The sequence below is a fragment of the Apium graveolens genome, chromosome 7 (assembly GCF_009905375.1).
Source record: "Apium graveolens cultivar Ventura chromosome 7, ASM990537v1, whole genome shotgun sequence".
Taxonomy (NCBI): domain Eukaryota; kingdom Viridiplantae; phylum Streptophyta; class Magnoliopsida; order Apiales; family Apiaceae; genus Apium; species Apium graveolens.
In genome coordinates this window covers 249,544,470-249,571,415 of record NC_133653.1, presented here as the reverse complement: position 1 = coordinate 249,571,415, position 26,946 = coordinate 249,544,470, and the positions used below count along the sequence as shown (strand labels likewise).

At 30.9% G+C, this 26,946-nt stretch overlaps 1 protein-coding gene across 1 annotated transcript; it reads left to right on the top strand.

Annotated features, from left to right (window-relative positions):
* Positions 1 to 5,828: 5,828 nt before the first annotated feature.
* Positions 5,829 to 11,805, top strand: LOC141673801 (surfeit locus protein 1). The gene is made up of 6 exons (XM_074480536.1): positions 5,829 to 6,079; positions 6,295 to 6,395; positions 7,444 to 7,682; positions 8,928 to 9,099; positions 9,202 to 9,479; positions 11,259 to 11,805. The coding sequence occupies exons 1-6, from the start codon at positions 5,956 to 5,958 to the stop codon at positions 11,332 to 11,334; spliced, it is 990 nt and encodes a 329-aa protein (XP_074336637.1). The 5' UTR covers positions 5,829 to 5,955; the 3' UTR covers positions 11,335 to 11,805.
* The last annotated feature ends 15,141 nt before the right edge of the window (positions 11,806 to 26,946 follow it).

The window sequence follows — 26,946 nt, the reverse complement described above, 5'->3', positions numbered from 1 at the left end:
GAAGCGAAAGTAAATATAGGGGTTTAGAACTTGCCATGCTAGCACAGGTTCATGTAATTGTTATGTATGATTCGTAGGTAATTTTAACCATCTTACTTGCCCTATGTAATCACGATAGATAACTTGCGCATTAAACCTTTATGTTATCAAATTCTATAGACATATAAGGTCTCAATATAATTGGTGTCTATTCAACTTCTATCTCTTTTGTGGATGTCTGGTAGTAGAGTATTCGTACAACGAAAGTTGGCGTTTACTAGTTTCGTGTTATCTGATTAGTGTCATCACCATTGCATGCTAAGGTTAAGAACAAAAAGGCTATTGAAGGAAGTAAGTAATGAAGTGAGAATCCCATCTTTGTCTCGTATAAGTAAACAAACCTTAATTCTCTTAGTTAATATTAGTTAGTATAATCTCGTAGTTATAAACAATCTCAACTTGTTATCATCTTAGCATTGAACAATAACCATAACATTGTTGCATGGGCGCATAAATTGAACTTAACTTAAAAGAGTCTCTATGGGAACGAAATAGAATTAATTCTATATTACTTGCGAATGCGTATACTTGCGTGTATTATTAGCGCGTGTTAACGTCCTAACAAATGCTTATTTCTAAAATCACTAATATTGGAAGTTGAAGTATTTTCTAAGTCATGTATATAAACCTCTCAATATTTTATATGATTAGGAAGTATTTTTAAAATTATTAATTATCTAGAAAACAATTACCATGTGTATAATTCATATATTCTATTGGTAAGTATTTAAAGATAATTATGAATATTTAAGTGCTAATATCTAACTAATGGATATTTAATATTTATTTATTTATTATTTATTTTTATAAGTTTGGATTATGGAAATTGAAATAATTCAATTATTTTATTTGCTCCATTATTCAAATTAAGTTAAAATAAATAATCAACATGACTAATAATAATCAAATATGTTAACAATTGATATTTAGTATATTGATTGTAACCAAATTTTTATAAATTAATTATGAGACCTTATTTTTAGTGAATTTATAAATGTTTTATCTCCAGAATTTACTGAAATCAGAATCATGATTGTAGCACGATTAGTTGTATTCTAATTTTTGACTTATATGTTTTAATGATATTTAGTTAAGATTTTGACCACGAACTAATTGTAAAATATTAGTATTTGTGACATTATTTATAACTCCTCTAAGTAATCAATGTTTATTCTCAGTCACTAATACTAGTATATTAAGTGTGAAAATTCTATTAAGTACCAATATGGTTAGTGTGTTTGTATTAAAAGTACCCATACGTTGTTTACTTAAAATAATTTTCATATTTATTTGCAAATTTCTAAATACTTGATATAGATATAATACGCAATGGATCAAAGTATATGTAATTTATAATGTTGTTTAAAGATTGCAAACAAGACAATATTGGTTAATGATGCTTTATTTATTGAATCGAAATTGTTTGAGAACTTTCAATTGTTGAGAGTTAACATAATCTTATTTTCATGACACTATACACAAGTTTGAAATGCGTATAAGATATTGCACATGCCAATAACGCATATACAGTGGGTAGTTTAGGCAAGTGTCAGCGCATACGGGTATTTTGGACTAGTTTTTTTTCCTAAAAAAGGTATTTAGGTGTTTTACCCTCATTTTCATTGAGATAAATGAAAAGGAAGGAGTTAACTTTTCAATTTTTTTCGAAATTTTGATATTGGTTTATTATATGAAATTTATCAGTATTTTAGATCTTTTCTTGGTTTATATTTTAACATAGATGCATGTACAAAAAAATTATATATAAATTTTGATTAGGATTATTTTTTTTAGTTTTGACTTGTAAAATTTCTTTTTAATTTTATTTTAAAATAGAATATAGAAAATATTATTATTATTTTTGATTTATTATCATTTTAACTCATTTTTTTTATTAATAACAAACAACATAATTTCACCTCGAAAAAGATAGCCCCTTATTTCGGAATACAGTTTAACCTCGGTAAATTAATACTCGATAAATTAATAAATTTGATTAATTAATATTTTTTGTAGTCACGATTTGGACCCTTCTTACGATTAATAATTCGCTAAATTTATAAGAGAATAATTTTTCTATCAAAACATATAAGCCCCATATAATGTATAAATTAATAATTCTACTGTACATCAAATTATGTATTTATTTGTACATGTACTTTTAAATAAGACTGTAACGTAAGTTGCTTACTTTTAAAATTAATTTATCCCGTAATTCATCTTGTATCCTTCTTACGTTCTAGAGCTATAATATGTTATTGTTTTTTAAATGACATTATTTCGAGAGATCGACTCCTAAAATGTCACTTTTTGCTTCATTTTATTTTTCATTTTTCATAAAATTGTGCTAATTATTTGTTCGATCGTCCAAAAATTCTATCATTAATTCAATTTCGCCAAGATAATTAACTAATTATTCGGTATCCATTATGTCACGATAATTAATAATTTTTTCGACCTAAATATATATATATATAAATATATATGTAAATCTGTTTAAAGGAATAAAAAATCATTTATATCCATAACTTAAAAATTATTAATATTTCATAAATTAATAAATTGATGATTTATTAAATAATATTTTAATTAATTAATAATTTTTTATTAATTTATAGAGGTTTATCGTTAGAGATGACAATCAGATCGGATCGGATAAGTATGACTATATCCATATCCAAACCCGAAAATTTAGACCATACTTGAACCTAATCCAAACCTAAAAATTACCCGGACATTCATATCCAAATCCACTCCAACGGATTTTGGATTGGGTCCGGATATACCCGAAACCCAATTTTTTTGGATTGGATTTGAATATACCCGAAAATCAAAATCTAATATCCAACAACCGATACCCGAAAACCCAAAAAATAAAATCCCATTTTGGAAGAGAGAAGCATAGTAAACATATAAATCACATCAATTCAAGCCCAACAACAAAGATGAAATAAATCCAGCATGGTTTGCAAAGATGAATCATAGACTTTAGATTATTGTGATTGATCGAATCATAGATTCTAGGGTTTTATACATAAATGAATCAATTGAATAATTAATTGAAGATAGAAACCAACCAGCAGATTAGGAGAGCAGTAAATGAATATTGAAGACTAGCAGGTATTGTGATTGAAGATATGCCAGTGTAACAGTCTGCACTTCCGGACTATTAATTCTAAAATCGAAACTAATACAAAAATACAATTAATAATCCAAAATCTATTACAAAGGTTACAATACGAAAGCGCAGCTAAAAGCGGAAGCCCAAAAGTTAATCAACTTCAATTCTAAGTCCTCGAACCTTAATGCTATCCAACTCGAACTCTTAAATGAAACCTGAAATTGAAAGGGGTGAGCTACAAAACTCAGCAAGTACAAATTGACTAACTATTTAACCGGAAAACAATGGGTGTTTTAATAAAACGATTTCCCTCAAAACAATAATAATTTTGTAAAATATTTTCCAAAATAAATCCAACCCAGAGTTTTATATTTTAAAATTCAGAATTTAAAACAGAACAGAGCATATTTTATAACTATTCAGAACAGAATAAAACAACACGAAACGATAATTCTTATAAACACCACAGTCTTGATCTACGGCCACACTTTGCCAATAGCCGGCATCTAATTCTTATTCTTATTCTCATATACCACACTCATCTAATTCTTATTCTTATTCTCATATACCACACTTTGCCAGTGGTCGGCATCTAAAGTTCAATAATTACGCACCCTTAATAGGTATCTAAAGTTGCACACTTGTGCGCCTAACAAGGGTATATAAGGCTAGTTCCAGAACTATAGCGTAAATTACGAACGGGTTCGAAAACGTAGAGACTGGGTTTCAAACAAATTCTCGTATCTTATTTCTTATACAGTTCGAAACATAATTCTTATATCTTATACGAAATTCGAAAATCAGAGTATCAAAACTTTTCCGAAAATTAAAGTAAGTCAAAAAGTACTTACCTTAAAACCTGACCAGATCTGAATTTACTCTTTTTGACCCTCTAAATGATATGTTCTTGGAAAACATGAAACACGAAAGTTGTAGAGAACGAAAAGACCTTTCCGAAAAGTCCAGGATCACTGAATTCCGACTTACGATGAATTTTCTACGAATTTTACAAAACTGCTGATTTTTGTGAGAAAAAAGCCTACGAATTTTAAGAATAAAAACGAGGAACACGAATATGGTGTATTTATAACGATACAAAACCCTATATCTTAACCTACAAGTTATCCATATTAGAATCTGATCCAAATTTTAGGCCCATTAGTCTAATTCAATTTTAAATCATAGTCCTTATCAAATTTTAATCCTTTTAATTCTATTATTCTATTATTAATCTAATTCTAAAAATTACGGGATATTACAGCAAGGTACAGGGGTACTGCGGCAGTTGAGTCAGGGCTTGCTCTCGAGTTTTTTAACGTAAAGTAATAAAGTGATTAGAAGGTAAAGTACTTTCATCCTATTTTTGCAGTGAAAGTTTTGGAGTGAAAGATTGTCAAATTTGCATTATTAACATTTTGTTTCGCTCCTTTTAAAAACTCAGGAGCACGATTACGGAACTAAGTGAAACTACTTTATTTACCCTTCACTTACTTTTCTTCCTTTTTAAAATTCGGGAGTAAGGGATTAGTGTTTTCTAACTTTTGTTTTTGTATAGTTAACTAATTGTATTGTAAAATTTTGGAGTGAAAAATTGTCAAATTTGCATTATTAACATTTCATTTCGCTCCTTTTAAAAACTCAGGAGCACGATTATGGAACTAAGTGAAACTACTTTATTTTTCCTTCACTTACTTTTCTTCCTTTTTAAAATTCGGGTGTAAGGGGTTAGTGTTTTCTAACTTTTGTTTTTGTATAATTAACTAATTGTATTGTCCTTTTATTTAGGTAAATTGGTTTAATTGGGTTTTTAAAAAAAGGACAAATATATTTTTTAACTTAAAAAATATTTATTTATTTATTGATATATATATATATATATATCTTCTGATACTTTTCGGGTTTCAGGTTCAGGTCGGATTTGGATCGGATTTTGGGTTCTCGATCGTATATCGGATCAGATATGACTATATCCAAATCAAAATTTAAAAATTTTCGGGTACAAAAATTAAATCAATATCGAAACCCAAATCTAAAAAATCGGATTTGAAATATTCAAAATCTCGAGTTTCGACCCGCAAGGATTGGCTTAGTTGGTTAAAAAGCGGATAACTATCATCTCGGTCACAGGTTCGAATCCCACATGAGGGGAATTATGATTATGTCTCCTAAATCAGAGCATGTCGCCTAAATGTGGTTTACCTTGGTTCACGTGTTTTGCAAGTTATTGCGTGAGCCCGTAGAATTTACCAAGTGTGCACCCGAAGGATAGCGGCTGCGAGTTGCCTACGATAAAAAAAATCGAGTTTCGGATCAGATATGTTTGAAATATGATTAGTTTGGGTGAATGACAAATTTAGCCTATTTTTATATAAAATTAACAAAAATGACAAATTTCTAAAAGTTGGCCAATTTTAGCCAATGGTATACCAAATTTTTGATGGAGTATTCACTTTTTATGAGATATCCAACTGTCATTGAAGTATCTCATATATGAAATACCCAAATATCAGTGTAGTATTTTACACAAATTGGGATATTAACAATCACTAAAATTGACCACTTTTTTCCGAGGACTACTTTTATTTATTTTTATTTTAAAATAGGCTATGTTTATCATTTTTTCATTAATTTGCCATCCCCGATTAGGTACATACATGCAATTTCCGGTGAAATTAGAAGTAAAAAGTCAAAACCCTCGATGAGATTTTCATTTCGTTTATAAACAATAAACAGAGCCAGGTCAGCGAGCATTTTAATTTTCCGGCATCGACTGATTTTTCCGGCATTAAATACATATGATGTTGCGATTGTTGTCAAGTAGCAGTAACAATTCAACATCACTATTAGCTCGTCATCTCCGTCGCGGTCTCTCCACTACCACTGCTGCTCCCTCCCTTTCCTCTCTCTCTAATCCCCAAGGTTAATTCTCTCTCTCCCTCTCTCCCTCTCTCCCTCTCTCGCTCTCTCTCTCTCTCTCTCTCTCTCTCTCTCTCTCTCTCTCTTTCCCCTCCTCTCTCTCTCTCCCCTTCTCTCTCCCCCTTCTCTCTCTCTCCTCCCCCCTCTCTCCTTACGTTTGCATTTATTTGATTAATTTAGTGATGCATAACAATTGGAATCGTGTGTATGTTAAACAGAGAAAGAGAAAGGAACAGGATGGACACGATTCTTACTATTTGTTCCCGGAGCTTTAACTTTCGGTCTCGGCACTTGGCAGATTTTTCGACGGAATGATAAGGTCTAGTTTCGTAATTGTTTTGTCCCTAATTTTGTTTTTCGCTTTTGTAATTGTGTTTATAAATTCTATTTGTGCATAGGTCGATCTTGTAATCGAATTGCATTGTCCAGTACGTTAAAGTTAGAATTTACTTGCAAGTTTTTAAATTTGCCTGTAAAATAGTAAAATACTACGTCCTTAGGTAGTTGAATACAAGTAATTGCTGTGACACTTGAATGTTACTTATGAGCTTATAAGACCCTTGTAAAACTATACAAATGATGTTCAAGTTCAGTATTGTTTCTTTGGGCTGTGTAATTCTTAGACCTAACATGTGTTTGGCTTTTTAGAGGGTAATAAGTATGTCCAAACTTTGTGGTATGGTGATCTGAAATGCTAAATCCAATTGTCGTTGGGAAAGCTCAGACATGGAAGATGATTACTCAGTTATGCTGAAAACTGAGTAGATCGAGGTGAAAACTGAGTTGTGAAATTTCACTTTTCCATCACTAATGCTGAGAAGGTGTACTGTTGACAATAGCAATGGCATATGAATTTAACCAGTGAAGTTTAGATGAGTATTCAGTTAATACAGTTGGCGATGTATTTGAGGATGCAGATTGTCGATTTGTTGGGGGGTTTTGTGGTGTATGGGCGATGATTCAACTGTTGTTAACTTTATACCGGACTATATGCCTGGTAGGATACATTTAGTGGTCATATATTTGTACAAAAAATATTTTAGAATGACCTGTCATCATGTTATTAATTATTTTTATATAATTTGAGTTCTGCCTTGTGATTCCCTCCTTGTAACAATACAATCATGCTTGAGAAACCTAATTAAGTTGAAAACCTCCTGTTCCTCCCTGATTGTAAACGATAATATCAGGCTGATTTATACTTGTAATGCAATTGTTAGCCAGCAGACTGCTTTCTGAACAATCATTTCAATCCTTGTTTTATGGATGGCTTCACATCTGAGAGGATATATGGTTCTTATTTGTTATTTCAGTTCTTATATGAATAAAGTTATATTTTGTTCAAGCAAACTATATTTAATATGCAGATACATATGTTGGAGTACAGAAAAATTAAGTTGGGAAGTGAGCCCATTAACTGCAACAACATGTCTCTTTCAAAGGAAAACTTGGATGCTTTAGAATTCAGGAGACTGTTATGCGAAGGAGTTTTTGATGAGAAAAAGTCAATCTACGTGGGCCCTCGTTCTAGAAGCATTTCAGGGGTGACTGAAAATGGCTACTATGTCATTACGCCTCTTATGCCTATCCCGAACAACCCTAGAAGGTAAGTGTGACTAAATAAAATGTTTCTTTTTAGCAGCTTTTATATTATAGCTCTTTATTCTTTCCGTTCTCTTGTTTAACACTATAAGCTTTCACACGATTTTTTAGAGCTAAGTATTGCTACCGGTCATATTAATACCGTAAATATCTGGAAACTAGAGAAATACCAGAATCAGTTTCCTTCTAGTTAGGATTTTTACTTCTGCTTAAAGTTTTACGATCTTTATTTAAAGAGCTACTATCTTCATCTGAAAGACTTGAATATCATGAATTGATGAATATTTACTAAATCTGAGGATTTTTGAAATGAGGGCATGGGCCTGATAAGTACATATTTAACACAATAAATTTTTTGTCCCTCCTGGCACATACGTAGTGATAGCTGCGTTAGTTAATTTTTTTGTTTGTATTTCATGTACTGTACTTTTCAAATTCTTCCTTCTCGTTCAAGATGTTGGAGTACAGCCACAACGGCTTGAGATGACGGAGCCGTGAAATACGAAACCAAATACAAATTTGGTTTAATAACTCCAATTCTGGTTGTAGCTGAGCATCACAGGACATGAATTCGTTTATTGAATATATAGGGCTTGAGATATGCTGAGAAGGAGAGTATATTAGAGAAGGCAGATATGTACGTGAGTTTGCCAAAAGGTTTCCAGTATGTGTTGTACAACTTGTACAAATTGATGTGTATATTGTAGGTACAGATTCGTGAAGATAAAGACTAATAGTTATGTTATTAGTTTTCTATAATGGCATTTAGATTCTAGTCCCTATATATTGAGCACATTATTTGTTATTTATATATTATATGTATGTTAAGTTGCTTTAAACAAAGTTATTAGTTGTGCTCATGCTCAAACATCTACTTAATTACACAAGTTTAGGCTATGATGAGCCATCATTATGCAAGGTTTATGAACCAACTACTGGAGAGTAAATTAGAACATATATTCTATAGTGAAAGTGAAGATATAGTTCTTTAAACTACAGATGCATATAGAATTACACTATAATATACAATATCCGTGTTTTAGACTATATTCTTTTCCTTGTTTAGCTTTATCTACTTTTACCCTTGATTGGAATATCCTTCTAAAAAATTTTTTCCGCATTCAAGGTAGCTACTAAATGAATTTTCATCAGATCTAAATCTCAGACCCCTTTCTTGTACCAACTTTGCTGTGTTATTTATATATAGAGTTTTTGTTTACATATTGACCATTTGTAACCGGAATTTCAGTGCACAGTCGCCGCTACTAGTTAACAGAGGTTGGGTTCCACGTAGTTGGAAAGACACGTCTTCTAAACATTCCGTAGATGATGAACAACCTTTAGCTATAGAATCACCTACTGGTGGAAAGAGCAGAAGTTCTCGGTGGTGGTTCCAGTCGAATAAGCCTGATGTTGTTCAGGTTGTGTTTAGTTTTAACCTTGCCTTCTATATAATTTTGTCTTTGTTTGTATAGACTCGGGGATCTGATTATGTATCTTGCAAATCATCTCACGTGTTCCAGGTTCCTGATGTCATCTCTACAAAAGTTGTTGGAGTTGTACGTGGCAGTGAGAAGCCAAGCGCTTTTGTTCCGGCCAATGACCTTAGTTCCTCCCAGTGGTTCTATGTAGATGTTCCTGCAATTGCTAGTGCTTGTGGACTCCCAGAGAATACATTATACATCGAAGAAACGAATGATAATGTTAATCCAAGTAATCCATATCCTCTACCAAAGGATCCGAGCACACTAATTCGAAGTTCAGTAATGCCACAGGACCATCTCAATTATACATTTACATGGTATGTTTGTTATCTCTTAAACTACTTGATTAAATTTTTTTAGTAAATGTATCTCTTGGTAAACCTCTCTCGATCCCAAGTGCCGCTTATCAAAACCTAGGTTTATGTTGCAACTTAACTGGCGTGTTTGGAAAATGAGCACTTGTCTCCAGAAGAAAGTACTAAAATCCTCATTAATAACGAAGACTTGTTAAGCTTTTCTGCTAGATGAAGAATATCATTTTCCTAACATACTTTATTAAGTAGATCTTAATTTTGTGCCAGAATTCTTGTTGTAAGGATTTTTGTCTGAGCAATATGCTTCATCACAGTGTCCTAGTTTGGATGCCATATAGGCTAAAGTCACCAGTACTAAGAAGGGAAAAAAAATGTAATTGGATATAATTGAGTTTTCTGTGGGCACCACTTTAAATATGCAGTATGCTTGTTTGTTTCTTCTTGTTATTTTATAGCACCTCTTCTGCCAGTTTAACATACCCAGACAGTTTGTTTTTACAACACTGTCATTTAAATATGGTAATATTAGACCACAGAAAGGTCAAATTGGACTAGCATTTTGAGATGGAGGGACTATATTTAATTTTGGTGCATTTTAAATCTTTTGCATTATTGAGAGCCATGCCTTCAGTTGGGATCCCAACTAAAGATTTCTGTGCTTCCCTGTCACTGCACACAGATTAAATAACATTGCAGTAGCATACAAAACTAAATGTCGAATGAGCAATAAGATAGCTAAAAGTTATTTACTTTTTTATAAATTGTTGATCTTTGGAAAATTCAAATTCAGACCTTGAAGTATATTCACCCACATTAAAGTTTAAGTCTTGGCATATTTACCTAAAGCTAATAAGTCATATCATGACTTCAGTTCTGGCCTTTAGTAAAACTAAAGTACACATCTGGATGAAACAGAATAAATGTTAAAATAAACAAGCATCAACCTCACTCTCAATGTCTATGTCCTTCAGTCCTTGTAACCGTTAGGCCCACTACCTAGCCTTGTAATATACCTTTTTTTGCTATTGCAATACTACCTCCGTCCCCCTCATTTCTTTACAGTTTTTTTACATGCTTAACACGCATTTTAAGGCAACTATAAAGTATAATCTGTTATTTATTTTTAAAATTTTCTTTTTTGTATAAAAGTTTGAACATTAAATTTTTATTTAGAAGAAAAAATAAATTAAAAAGGATTTATGCAACTACATTTAATAAGATTATTAAAGTGTGTGCCGAGCCCCCGTCCCCCAATGTAAAGAATTCCAATGTAAAGAATTGAGGGGGCGGAGGGAGTAACAGATTACTTCCATAAAGTTCAGAAGGAAAAAAGAAGGAAAAACTGCATGAATACCTAATTTATTTTTATTAGAATCACCTATACTTACCAATCTGATGCAAGAATGTTGAGAGTTTAGAGTTCACACATCATATCTGAAATCATTTATTAAATGCACCTTGGCTCCATGTATTTTAGAGATGAGGTTTCTGCTTCTGCAATACATTTCATTATTCCTGCCTATCTTGGAATGTCCATTACCGAGAACCAGAAATGTACTGTAAGCCGTGGATGTGTAATCCTGCAAGCTTAAGGAGTCAATTTAATATAGGGTAAATTATTCAGCAGATTGTTATGTGGTGTTGTTTCCCAGTACATGTCGTTGCAACTGCAACTTTTCGTGATTGCACTATTAAATGCATTTTGGCGGTTTGAATTACATCACTTGTACTTGATCGTGCTTGGTTCTGAAGCTCTAATGGTATTAATTTTTTGTTGTACAGGTATTCCTTATCAGCAGCTGTAACATTTATGGCTTTTAAGAGAATAATACCGAAAAAGAGCAGGGCACGTGTGTAAGAGAAATATTCACACCGACCTGTCTTCTTTTCGTTTAGATAGTATTTATAGCTTAATATTGAATAATGGGTTATTAAAGCTCCACCTGCGTCGTCTTTCTCGCTACTAAACTGAGCTAACTCTCTTGTAATTTGAGAGGACTTTAGCAGCACACTAACTATATTCCAGTCTGCTCACCTGTGGGGATATGATCTTGTATGCAAGTCCATTTTCTACCATGAGTGCTGTCATTTTTTGCCAACTACGAGAACAGTTTTTTGTCCCTAGTGCTATTTTGTAACATATTATGTTGTAGATTTTACCTTTTGGGGTCAGCAGTTGAAGTTGGGAGTTTTGAAGAATCATGAATGATATATTTAGGGATATATTTGCTCTATCGTAGTTTTTGACTCTGTATTACAGATCCCAAATTAATGCTTTGGTGAACGATGTAAGTTTTGAATTTGCTGAAGGTAGCTGGTTAAAATCAAATACGCATCAAGGTGTATGATGAGATATTTGAATTCTGACTGTTCACATAGTTGTGTTGGTGATGCTCTTAACTATCTATATATAGAGTTGCTTTTTATACGTAAAAAATAAATTTAAAATAAAAATTATAAACTAATCTAAGCCATTTAATCAATATAATCTAATGATCCACACCGCACTCTCCCACACAATATTAGTTTTCCCTTTCGTTTTTAATTTGATTTTTTCCGTCAAACAGTAAGTTTTTTATAAAATTTGACTTCATTGTATTTTTCTCAATATATCAACGATTGATTTGTATATTATATATGTTATATTTCGTATTAATTTTTATTAAAGTAGCCCCTGTATATATAATATTACACGTAGAAGCTGGTTTTACCTGAATCGGAGCCTCTTGTTCTGAAGGTGTCACGTGAATATTTTGTGTCATTAAACTTAACTGCCTTGGGAACACGACGGGAGGAAAGTTTAATGCGACATTTCTATGGCTATGGCCTATGGTGAATGCTTACGATGAAGCACGCGGGAAATATGATTTCTAGAGTTCCTTTCTTTATTTTCAGAGAGAAAAAGTGTAAAAATATCAATTCATTATTATATTTATATTTTTCAGGATTTTTTTGTGAATCCAGTTGGGGTAATATTATTGTTTCAGTCTTATTTTGCTCTAAAACTTTATTTTCATTTTTAAAAGTTTGATCATATTCCTACTTTGTTTTTTTAGTACGATGATACACCATCCCCAAATATCTGGATAGGCCACTACGGTACATCACAGTTTACAAGTATATCAGACTTGTACACAATCTGCACGGTATCTTAGTACTTGCTCTGGGCTATAAACAAAACATTTTGTTGGATCTCTACAAAAAAAAGGTTAGATATCCGTACATATGGGGAAATCGATCAAAATGTTATTTTGTGATGTAAAATAGTCTAATATATTATTTTTGAAAATTAAGAGCCGAATTATCATCTAACCACTTTCAATATTTTTTATTTAATATTTTTAAAATTTATAAATTATTCCATAATTTAACAATTTTTAACATTTAAGGTTCTACAATCCTCTTTTGGGTTTTAGAAATATTAAAAAATAAATTAATGAATACTAGTCTATAACCCGTGCGACGCACAGACTGATTATAATTTTTATTATTTTATTATTTTATTATATAATAATAAATTATAGCAAATAATAAATATGTTTTATTGAAATTCATGACAAAGTTAATAATTTATATATCGTGTTATTCACATATTCAAATTCTAAATAGTTAAAGTAATAAAAAGTCATCCTCCGACAGTGGGCTTATCGGGGCTTATCGGGGCTTATCGGAGCAGTGTATGCGGTTGATTTGGTATATGTGAATGATGTGATAAAGATTTTTTTTGATTTGTTCTTGATTTGTTAATAAATTGTTATATTTAAATTTGAAATATTAAAATTAATTTTGGAAGTGTTTGGTTCCCTACGGAAAAGGTGAAAAAGAAGTTGAGTGAGATTAAAAATCAAGTAGGATTATCATTCAAAGAGTTTATAATTATATCAAATACAGGATTTAATTTTTTTAAATAAAATATATTCACTTTAACTTTGTTTTGGAAAGTGTTAACAATCATTTTAGGAAGGTGGTAATCAACCGACTAGACGAAACCATATTTCGTTTATAATAGTATAGTATAGATTACACTAGGGTTTAAGGATTAGGGCCTTTAGTCTAAACCCTAGAGCGTAAATCCGAAGGCCCTAAACCCTAGAAATAAAAAATGGAAAATTTAAATTAAACAATTTTAAATTTAAAAATATAACTTAATTTAATAATTTTTAAAATTTTGGGTTCACCAATCACCTTTTGGTTTCAAAAATAATTTAAATGATTGTTTAGTATTTTGGTAATTAACAATTTTTTATTTGAGGTTAAAAATTTTTTTATGAAAGTTTTATATGTAAAATGCTAGATGATGTAGTGTTTTGGGACCAAAACGCTACATGATGTGAGGTTTAGAAACAAAACACTACTTGAAGTCACGTTTACTAAAGTCAAAAAAACGCTAGACAATGTCGCATTTTGGATTTCTTGCCTAAACGCTACATGATATAGTGTTTTGAGACGATATTTAGGAGCACAATTTTTAAAATTAATATTTTAGACTATTTTTATTTCAAAGTAATATTTAGGATCAGCAGCTGTACGTATGTTGTTTGTCGAGGAGAAGGTCAAAATTCGATAACTTGTTGGTAAAAAATATCAAGGATATAAGTCTGGTCGTTGACTTCACCTAACGACGCCGAGAATCTACAAGTATAAGATTTGTACACATTTTCACATTCAACAATCTACACCGTATATTTCAAGTCTGTTCATGTTGGCAGCCTGCTGCTGTTGGTTGCAAAATGATATATTCTCAACCATTTATTTTCGGAAAATAAATCAATAGTTTTGGGTTCGATTACAATACCTTGTCAATTCTCACAAGGATTCGTTCCTAAGGTAACAATACTCATCCATGTTCAATTTGCAGTCAGAGCTTCTGTTTTGTACAAGTTGCATTCGAAATTGGAAAATATGAAAACAGATATCGAGTCTAAGTTATAAATCAGACAAAAGTAGTATCACAGCTTTCTTCTTTGGTACCAAAAATTTAATCTAGAATTCATCTGGGCACAGAAACATAATGTTCAATAATTGTTTAAAACACAAAATGAGAAAAAAGTTTGATTTGCAACAGAACAAGGAAAACATACGGGTTAAATTCATATGTCAGTTTTATTAATAAATATCAAATAGATAACTCGAAATATATGTTCGAGAATTAAAAATTATATAATGGAGTTTTAATCATTTTTCTTAAATTATATTACAATTAAATGAAAAGTTATGAACTTATAGTATTTTAGATGATTTTGTGAGATTTTAAAAATTTATTTACTAATTATTTTTAATTAAATAAATAAAATGACTACAAAATTAAAAATAAATAGTAGATAAGATTTTAAAAATCTCACTAAATCATCTAAAATACTAGAATTTATAGATTTTCATTTGTTTGTAATAGGATTCAAGAAAAATATATAAAACTCCATAAAATAAGTTTTAATTCTCAAACACATATTTTGAGATATGTGTATGATATTTATTATTACTTTAGTGATTCAAATGATAACCTGTTATGTTTGATGATAAAACTGATATATGAACTTCAGTTGAGTTACCACTTTGATATTTAACCGAAAACAGATATTAGTAGCTAGTTAATTTCTTATAAATCAAACATATAGTACTAGTTAATCTCTTTTTATATATAATAAGAGAACATGGTGATAATATTTATGAGATTAAAAAGCCTCATTGAAATGACTAATTTATCCTTGTACTTTAAATTTATATAAAAGAGTTTGTTGGGAGGAATTGAATCCGAGTTTTTACATTCACAAGCACATAATTTTAACACTGCACCACACTTGCACCATACTGTTACTTAAGTTTTTCATTATACGCATAATATGTGAGTGTAATAAATAATGACAACTTATTTAACTTTAAACATGATTACTAAAATATTTGTAGAGTTAGTTTTGAACAATTGAATTTGAGATATAAAGTTAAGCATGGTACATAAACGAATCATTCCCTCATTTATTAAACAATTTTTAATTTAAAAAGTATGTCTCATACATTTTTAATATATATTTTTTAATAAAAAAATAAATTGTACATATAATTAATTTTTTTATATGTTGAAAAGAGACACACTTATATAAATAATATATATGTGTACTGCATATTTTGATAAGTTATAATTAGCATATTTCAATTTATTTTGAATTCAAAATTAGAAGTTGACCCATTTTTCAAAAAATACTCGAAATTTCACTAAATGACATGCCCGTAAATATCACGTCACTACCTAGGTTTAATTTAAATTACGAGTTTGACTAGAAAATCTTACCAACAAAGAAAAGTTTTGTGATATCTTATGTTGGTAAAAATTAATATCTTTGAGGTCTATAGAATCAAGTCAATTGATAATTTGTATCAAAATTACTACCTTCAAAATCAGAATTTTATCCATTTTGAAAAAATACTCGAAATTTGACTACATGACCCGGCCGAAAATACATCATCACTATCTAGATTTAATAAATTTAAATTACGAACTCGACGAGAATATCTTACCAATAAGGATAAATTTTATAATATCTTATATTAATGAAAATTAATATTTTTGGGTTCTTTATACGATCAAGTCAATTGATATTATGTATCAAAATTACTTACTGACTGGTTTTACATTATTACATCTGGAACTTGACCCAATATTTAAATATATTCAAAATTTGACATGAGATGTCACAAGTTCCGCTAAAACTACGAAGATATACTAAATAATTTATTTATTAATGTTTCACTTTAAAAAATTAGGTTTAAATATTATTCGATGATGGTGAATGTGCTCCTAAAGTTCTATTTTTTTCATTTTCTTTAGAAAAAATTAAACAACAACTATAAAGTAAAATTAATATTCCCTCTGTCCCATAATGTATGAGCTCATTTGATTAGCACGGTTTTTAAGAAATAAATGCTTGACTTTGATGTGGACCACAAAAATGAGTTAGTGGGTGTTAAAGTAATTGTATTATATGAATGTGTTTTTGTGATAATCTTAAATTAATGCTATAAATGGAAGGTTCATTCTTTTAGGGACGTCCAAAAAAGGAAAGTGGCTCATATAAAATGGGATAGAGGGAGTAATTTTCATTAACGTGTTATTTGAAAAATGGTAAGACATTTGATGCTTATTCATAAAAAATAGTTTATTTATTATATTATTTAATTAAAGATATATTTATATTCAAATATTTGTGAGATAAATCCTAAATTTTATATTATTCAGTTTGATATGGTTATTATAAGTAATCATATACATAAAATCCCTATTTTTTGTGGAGTTCTGGAGTCCAAAATCCTAACTTTATATTACAATCCAATCTAATGGTTCATGTTTTTTGTTTCTAATAATTTAAAAACCAAAATAATAAACAACAAGATATAAACTTTTGTTATGTTGTTATATCATTAATGTTCAGCACGTTGAATATTTACGTGTTCTACAACGTGGATACGTATGTTCTTCAAACTAATCATGTTCTATAAAATCATATGTTCTGCAATGTTCAACTTGTCAAATGTATGGGATTTGCAAAATATTTATTAAAATAGTGATATTTGTAGAACATGATTCACATTATAATACGTTTTATAAAAAAATTTATATTATTTTACATGCGGAACATATATGGATTCCCGTACTCAACTAAAAACAAGGACTCAATAGAACTTAACTCATATATAATATATATATATAAGAAACTTGAAAAATTATAGAATTCAATATTTAGAAAAAAAATATTTAAAATTATCAATAATAAATTTACAAAAAAAAATATCAGTGTTGGAAAATATTGTATAGCTATTTTGAATTATTTGAAAAAAGGTTAAAACTCTAATTTATTATACTATTTGATTCAATCCATGTTATGCATCTAAATAAAAAATTAATATAAGTCGATATTTTGAAAGGATCAACAAGTTCAACTAATAGTTAAAAAAATTCATCAAACTGAAAATATTTAATTTTAGAAAAATAATATACAATGTTATCAAGTTACTATAAAAAGAAATATTAGTATCATAAATGAAAGAAACTTCAAAATGATTTGAATGATGATATTAGCACAAATTTATCTTCAGATTCTTAAAAAAACTTATGAATATCAGTAGTTAGTGTTGACGATATATGAATTATTTTTATGTCACATCCATTACTGATGATATGTTGAGTAAAAATAGATATTGTTTGATTGTCAGTACTACTACGACTACGATATATAAATAATTGTAATTTATTTATTAGATAAGTAAATAAAAATCTAGAAAATGACCCATGTCTCGCACGAGTTATTATGCTAGTTTCTTATAAATCAGAGAAATCAGTATGCACCACTCGAAAATGTGATAATTCTTGCGTCTGAACAGCAGGGTTTGAGTTTTACAAGGATGGTTGACCTTTTTTGGTGCATTCCCTAGATACCTGTATTGACATCAAGATAATTACACATTCATCTACCAGATCACATATATGCATATACTAATTGATACATGTAATTACAAGTTGTTAGATGTTACCTCCTCGATTGGTAGTTCTTGATCTTTCACCATCGATAGTTCTTGATCTTTCACCACCTGGCCAAGATGATGCACCGCCTTCTAAAACGACCAGGCTAGGTGAGTAACTGTGGCCATGATCATAATGACTAACATCATAGATAAAACTCTTAACTTCATCTGCCCCGGATTTCCAAAAATTAGGATCAACATTTAACACAATCTCTATACGCATACTCTATTCGTGCAAGGGAATCATTTCAAAGTAACTAAACTTGTTAATTTCAGAATCGGAGTAGGGCTGAGATATCCAATAACGGGGGGAAGTTTATATACTTGAGCTTTTATATCACGACAAATAATTCACCATCTACAATCTTTATTACGCCAAATCTACCTAGAATCTTGTATTGCCTTGTCCGGACCAATTATGGACGTCTCTTGAAAAAAATCTAGAAAGCCATAATATATCATTTTTAATTACCTTTTTTTGCTAAATTCTGTAATTACCTTTTAATTAAGGCATCATAAAGTTCTCACAGGAAATAGATCTAGCTACAATGATTAAGGGAATAAAATGAACACCAAATATGAAGTGGCTTGCTGACAGTAGAATATAATTTTATAAATCAGTGACGACCTACAAGTCATCAAGGGATGGAAATTTACATTAGGCATCTCCATCAGCACTGTGAGAATACACGTGGCGATGATAGGAGCAAAAATAGCTGATGACTGCTCATAATTTCCCAGCCACGTGTACAAACAGGTGAGAATACACTAATGATACGGATATAAACAATAGCATGCAATTGTGATGATAACTTATCAGATAACACGAAACTAGTATACGTTAACTTTCGTTATACGCACACCCTACTATCAAACATCCACAATTAAGATAGAAGTTGAATAGACACCAATTATGCTTAGTCCCTATGTCTATAAAGATTGAAAACATAATGGTTTAAAAACAAGTTATCTATCGTGATTACATAGGGTGAATAAGATGGTTAAAATTACCCACAAATTATGCATGCCAATTTATACATAAAACTATGCTAGCATGGAAATTTCTAAACCTCTATATTCATTGTCGCTTCAATCGATATTAACAAACAATCTTAGATGTTAGCTACGCCATCAAAGACGAATAAGCACAACCATACTAAGAAATCATAAATCACCACACACTAAAGAATATAAAACAATTAACTATTGAAATCCATAAATAAATCCGTTAGAACCCCATGACAACGATTAGTTCATAGTCGAACTCATCGTCATCATGGGTTCCAATGAAAACATGATAATAAACAATATAAGAGTACTAGGGTTCAAAGACAAATCGAAAACAAGAATTAAAGTATCAATTATATTGAAGAATATAAAAGTCTTTTTCTCCGTAGCTATCTTGCGCTCTAGGTCTTCGTATTGCTCTCCCTTGGCTCCTTGTTATTAAAAATGTCTTATTTTTTGTTTATATAGCTTCTGGACGACCTGGGCCCTCAAAATCTTTGAATGCAAGTCAAAACAGGATTCTGGCAAAAAGACCTGGCGCGGCCGCCCCGCCTCCGCGCGGGCACGCGCACTCACTGTTCCTCTGGTGTGGCCGCCCCGCCTTCCGCGCGGACGCGCCATTCTTTTGTCCCTTGACTTCATTTTTTGTTTCTGTTGTATCTTGAGTTCCGTCTGTCAGAATTTGGCGACCCAATAGTCCACGCGAAACTATCGAGATGCTCTTCAACATGAGAATGGTCTTGACTTCAGATTCTGACTTCCTTTCAGCATATTTCCTTGAAAAGCTCATTTATTCATCCAACTAATGCCTGAAATGCAATAACACAAAAACACAAGAACTCAGCTATACCCGATCAGAAAAGTCGATCTTTCAAAAAAGCGAACCGTTTTCAATGATTTATATCGCAAATTAAAGCTGGTACAACCTACAATCGATTACTATGATCAAAACCTACAACCACTCCATCAATAACTTGGAAAAATCAACATTAAAAACCCAAAAACACAAGAACTCGGCTATACCCATTTTGCAATCAAACGGTACATATATATAATGAAATCGACTCCTTGAATCATGGTGAAGCTATTCAAATCATCCAAAACAAACAAACCCCCCCCCCCAGAAATCAAAGATTAAATTTCGAGCTCAAGAACCTAGAAAATCGAATTTAATAAAATCTCACCCTCGATTTGCAAAAGTGGTATCAAAAGATCCGACTCTTCTAGAGGATTGATTCAATTACTAGAGCTTAATCAGAGGATCAGTAAATCTCTCAAAATCAATGATTCTTTGATCAAGAATGAATTTCACCCCCAAAAAGTTTGTTTTCTAATTTATTTTTAATAAAATAAAATGAAATAAATGATTAATTATGCTATTTACATTAATCAGGAAATTATACCCCCAAAATCAATTAAGGGTGTTTTATTCCCATAATTAAAATAATTAGGCCCAAAAATAAAAATTATGGGGAATAATTTTTAAAAGCAAATAAATATAAAATTTATGACAAAATTCCCCAAAGAATAATTCAAAAATGCAAAAATTATGGACATTTAAAATATATACGATTTTATAAAAATAAAAACATAAATTTTGTGGGCTTTGACGTCCCGGTGGGGTCCCGGCCTGTTGATTTTTGAGAAATCGAAATGTTACCTAAATTAACAGAAAACCCCGAAAACAGATAAAATACATTCAAACACATGTAAAACGAGATAAAACGAGTACCTCGATAAAAACGCAAATAAACACGCGTCCAGATTGCAGATCGATTCATATAAATGCATTTTAAACACATAACAATTAATCGAAAAAAAATTTGGTCCTTGCAGGGCCACATATAACAATTATAACATGACAATAATCATTTTAACTCATGTAAACACATAATATTTATTTATTTATCACAAAATATTCACATAATTTACTTGGATATTACATCCTTTCCCCCTTAACAAGAGTCCGTCCTCAGAATCAGCTTAGGAAAACAAGTGAGGATACTTGGTTCGCATTTCGCTTTCCAACTCCCAGGTCGATTCTTCAACCTTGGGATTCCTCCACAAGACTCGCACTAAGGACACCGACTTATTCCTAAGCACTCTCTCCTGCCGGTCTAAAATCTGTACCGGTCGCTCTACAAAAGACAAGTCTGTTAGACTCTCAATCGGCTCATATTCTATCACATGATTCGAATCAGGAAAATAACGCTTTAATATTGACACATGGAATATATTTTGGATATGCTGCATGTGTGGTGGTAAGGCTAGCTCATAAGCGACCTTTCCCACACGCCTTAAAATCTCAAAAGGGCCAACATAACACGGACTCAGCTTTCCTTTCTTTCTAAATCTTGATAAACCTTTCCAAGGTGAAATCTTTAGTAGTACTGCTTCTCCAACCTCAAATTCCATTTCCTTTCTGGCAGGATCAGTATATTTGCGTTGACGATCTTGAGCTGCCACTAATCTTTTTCAAATGAGTTCTATTTTCTCTTTTGTCTACTGGATCAATTCTGGACCCAAAATCTTTCTCTCAACAACTTCATCCTAACAGATTGGAGATCTGCATCTTCTTCCGTACAAAGCTTCGTATGGCGGCATTCCAATACTGGCATGATAACTATTGTTGTAGGAGAATTCAACTAATGGAAAATATTCGTCCCTACTCCCTTCAAAATCTAGAGCACATACCATTAGCATGTCTTCGATAGTCTGAATTGTCCTTTCACTTTGACCATCTGTCTGCGGATGATACGCGGTACTCATATTCAACTTCGTTCCGAGACAATCTTGAAAACTTCTCCAAAATCTTGAATTAAATCGAGGATCTCTATCTGAAACTATGGATACTGGAACTCCATGTCGAACCATAATTTCTTTCAAGTATAACCGAACCAATTTATCCAATGAGAATCTCTAGTTGATAGGCAGGAAATGTGCTGACTTCGTCAGTATGTCAATAATAACCCAAATAGCATCATGATTTTCCTTGGTCCTCGGTAATCCAACTATAAAATCCATCGCAAGATGTTCCCACTTCCATTCTGGAATGTCCAATGGTTGTAACAGTCTACGGGCCTTTGATGTTCTGCTTTAACCCTTTGGCAAGTGTAACATTTACTCACCCATTTAGCAATTTTTTTCTTCATATTTGGCCACCAAAAGTTTTTTTTAAGTCTCTATACATCTTCGTACTTCCGGGATGAATTGAATATTTAGAGTTATGAGCGTCTCGAATAATTTCATCTTTCAGCTCGGCCACGTTGGGTATCCATATTCTGGAAGAAAATCTTAAGATTCCTTTATCATCATTTTTACTCTCTATCTCTTCTCCTGTTAACTTGTCTTGTTCATGGCTCATTACTTCTTCTTGACATCTTCTTATTTTCTCCAAAAATTCTGGTTGAAAAGATATAGCACACAACATATCTCTAGACATGCTTGAAATAATGACCTCTATTTCAAGTTTCTCAAATTTCATGATCAATTCCTCAGATGAAGTGATCATATTTAGTTTTTCCTTTCTGCTCAGAGCGTCTGCCACCACGTTTGCTTTTCCTGGATGATAGTTGATGGTACAGTCATAATCCTTGATCAATTCTAGCCATCTTCTTTGCCTCATGTTTAGTTCCTTCTGAGTAAAAATATACTTTAAACTCTTGTGGTCCGTGTAGATCTCACACTTCTCTCCATAAAGATAATGCCTCCATATCTTCAATGCAAACACTATAGCTGCCAATTCAACATCATGGGTTGGATACTTTTCTTCAGAGGATCAGTAAATCTCTCAAAATCAATGATTCTTTGATCAAGAATGAATTTCACCCCCAAAAAGTTTGTTTTCTAATTTGTTTTTAATAAAATAAAATGATTAATTATGCTATTTATATATTAATCAGGAAATTATACCCCCAAAATCAATTAAGAGTGTTTTATTCCCATAATTAAAATAATTAGGCACAAAAATAATAATTATGGGGAATAATTTTTTAAAGCAAATAAATATAAAATTTATGTCAAAATTCCCCAAAAATTATGAATAATTCAAAAATGCAAAAATTATGGACATTTAAAATGTATAAGATTTTATAAAAATATAAATATAAATTTTGTGGGCTTTGACGTCCCGGTGGGGTCCCGATCCGTTGATTTTAAGAAATCGAAACATTACCTAAATTAACAGAAAACCCTGAAAACACATAAAATACATTCAAACACATATAAAATGAGATAAAAACGCAAATAAATACGCGTCCAGATTGCAGATCGATTCATACAAATGCATTTTAAACACATAAAAATTAATCGAAAAAATTTATGGTCCTTGGGGGGCCACATATAACAATTATAACATGACATAACATGACAATATTCATTTTAACTCATGTAAACACATAATATTTATTTATTTATCACAAAATATTCATATAATTTTCTCGAATATTACAACATTGTCAACATCCTTTTCCCTCCATATTTTTTGAACTAAAATATATAAAATTAATTATATGGGTCCCAACAATCATAATTGTTATTAATCTGAAGAGACTTACCTAAACACATAAACAACCAACATAAATGTGGGTGTCGGTCCTAAATATCATTTTAGTGTAAAAAATGGTCCAAGATGTACTTCTAAAAATTATGCCCCAAAATGTCACTTGACCATGCGAACCGAAATAGCGTTTTGACAAAACGCTAGATCGTCTCATGTTTTGTACCATCTTGTTTTTTTAAACACATAAACTCTACACCAAGACACGTTTTGCCTTCTTTTTTATTTTTTTAATTTTCTTATTTTATAAAACGTTGAATTGTGTAACGTTTTGGTCCCCAAACACAACTTCATGTAGCATTTTGACTCCAAAACACTATTTTATCTAGCGTTTTACTTTTACAAAAAAATAATTTTTAAACCAAATAAAAATTGTCAAACGCTAAAATAATTTTAAAAAATAAACCGTTTCCAAATCCCAAAAGAGGATTGGTGAACCCTTAAATGTTAAAAACTGTTAAATTAGGTAACATCCTAAAATTTTAAATGATTTAATTTACAGTTTACATTATCGGTTCTTAGGTTAGGCCATAAACCCTAAATTAAATTAGGATTTAGGCTTTAGGATTCAGGGCCTGCCTAAAGGCCCTAAACCCTAAATAGATGTAGGTTTTATAAAAAAAAATAATATTTTTCAAACCCAAAAGGGGATTTGTGAACCCTAAAATATTAAAAATTGTTAAATTTGATGTATTTTTATTCAATTTTCTAATATTTCTAAAATCCAAAAGGAAATTATTCAACCCTAAAAAATTAAAATTTGTTAAATTAGGGTACATCATTAAATTTAAAAATATTAATTTTAAAAAATAAATATTAAAAACGTAATATTAAGTAGTATTTCCGGCCCCAAGACAACATAACTTAAAAAGCTTAAGTAATAAAAACAAAGAATATCCTGAGTTAACGCCACGTAGTTTTACATTTTATAAAATTAAAAAAGAGAGTTAAAACACTACACGAAATAGTGTATTGAGTTGTTTTTTAAACTCTACACGATAGCATGTTTTTAAATGACATTTTGGGCCATAATTTTCAGAAATGACATTTTGGACATTTTTTACTTAAATGGTGACATTTTGGTTCATTTCTCCATGAATGCACATATTTAAATTTAAATCATGTACTATATATCTCTTCTATATATAATAGAAGAACAAGGTGATAATATTCATGAGATTAAAAAAGTCTCATTGAAAAAACTAAACGACCCTTATTTTTAATATTTATATAAAAAATGTGGTTTGTGGGAATCGAACTCGAGATATTTCATTCACTATACAAACTCATACCAATACACCATATTGTAACATGTGCTTTTAATCATACACATAATATATAAGTGTGCTAAATGAATATTTTATTTAACTTTAAACATATGTTAGGTCCGTAATCAACTATAGAGGGGGGCGAATACAGTTTAATCAAATAATTTGAGAAAGCTTCAATATAATCAACAATTTTTATATTAACAGATAAAAAATGATTACAAACGTACTCTCTCAAAAGGATAAACAAATATCCTTGAGAGCTACTAGGTTATGCGAATGATATAACAATATTCGTAATGCTTATAACTTGAACCTAATATGTGTTTTATATAGAGCACAGTTACACAATCAATAAGGAATCCTATTCTATTACAGTAAGGAAACCTATTACATATCCATGTATTGTTTCTGAGATAAAGTCCTTCACCGCCTTGAATTTATGCTTTCCTTTTACTCATTGAATATTTACTGAAATGACAAATCCTGATGATATCATCTGCTGATCATCAAGTACTGATATAATTACTGATGATGTCACTCTTTAGTAAATACTGATATAAGTCCTGATAAGAACTTCTAATAGTTTCTGTCCAGATATCATCGATTATGTCTAACAATCTCCCCCAACTTGTGCATTATGAAAATATGTACAAGTTACATTAATGATGTCAAAACTATCTAAATGCAGTAATCAAGTAAACATATTAATTCTTACTTCAGTGAATATCAGACTTTACTCTTCTTTCTGAACTCTAACACAGTCTGGAAATTATTCAAGAAACTTCCTTAGCAGATTTTCTTCCATTACATCCAAATACCATTGCATCTTCTGTTTATGTTCTTTCAGTTCATATGTTGATTCATCATTCTGATAGATGGCAGCCCTGAGATTATGTAACTTTGAATTTTCAAGAGCTAGATCATCCAGCTCCACAAACCCAATTTTCTTTCCATCAGGATTAAAGGTTAAAACTTTAGTCCCTAGACTCATTTCTATCTTGGCTACTCCAATAGGCATATCAACAGCATATTCAGTTTAATCAATGTACTTTGGAATGTAGTTTAATTTTTAAGGCATTCATTTATGCTTTAGCTGTATCAGGTTCTTTATGAATGCAGACCATCTGGCAGTTACAGAATTAGTTACTTTGAGAATTGTAGCAATAAGTTCCAATTCCTGCCATGGTTTGTCTCTTAACTATCTTGATTCAACCTTAAGCTTCTCCCAGACTCCAGAAAATGGATTATTTTCTCTTCAGCATGATCAATAACAATTTGCACTGATATAATCTTCTGTAGGTCTTCAAGCATTACATTGTCTCCAATTTCTGTCAAGTTAGAATGCTTTCTTAAGGTCAAAGCATCTCATACAAATAGGTCATCAACATTTAATCTTCCAAGTCCACTTGTGATTCCAGGTTTTCTAGATTGAGAACTTCCACTATACATTTTCTTTAATGTTTCAGAAGAATCTCTTCTAGGTGTTGGTTTCTTCCTTCCCCATAGTAGCTTCTTATTTTCTTCAAAATTAAGTTCTGGATTATTAGAGACTATGTCTTCAGAATCAGGATTTGATAAATCTACTTGAATTTGATTTGAGAAATCAGCAACATGAGTATAATCAGAGGTTGTGATTGGTTAAATAACATCTTCTTATTTAACTTGAAAAATGTCAGAGGTTAATTTCAATTTATCATCCCAGACAGCTCCATAAATCTTCCTTCTTTGGTGAGCTAGGCTGATTTCTTCTTCTTCAGTAATTTCATCAATATCAAAAGATTTAGCAACTGTATAGATTGGATCTATCAGTATTTGTGATTTAGTTTCTTTAGATACTAATTTTTTCTTTACAGCAGCTTTGGCTTTAGAATTTGAAAACTTTGACTTCTCTCATATCTTCTCTTTCCCTTTATGCTTCTTATCAACAGTTAAAATAGCTTGAGATCTGAAAGATCTTTCATCCTCTTCCTAACTTACCCCCTTATAACTATACTTTGATTGGTCTGTTAGAAGGATCATCTTCATAAAGTTCTTGAGAAATAACAACAATATCAGCATTTGTTGTCTTCATGGAATTCCTGAAGGCTTCTTCCATTTGCTTTAGATGTTTTAGATCAAC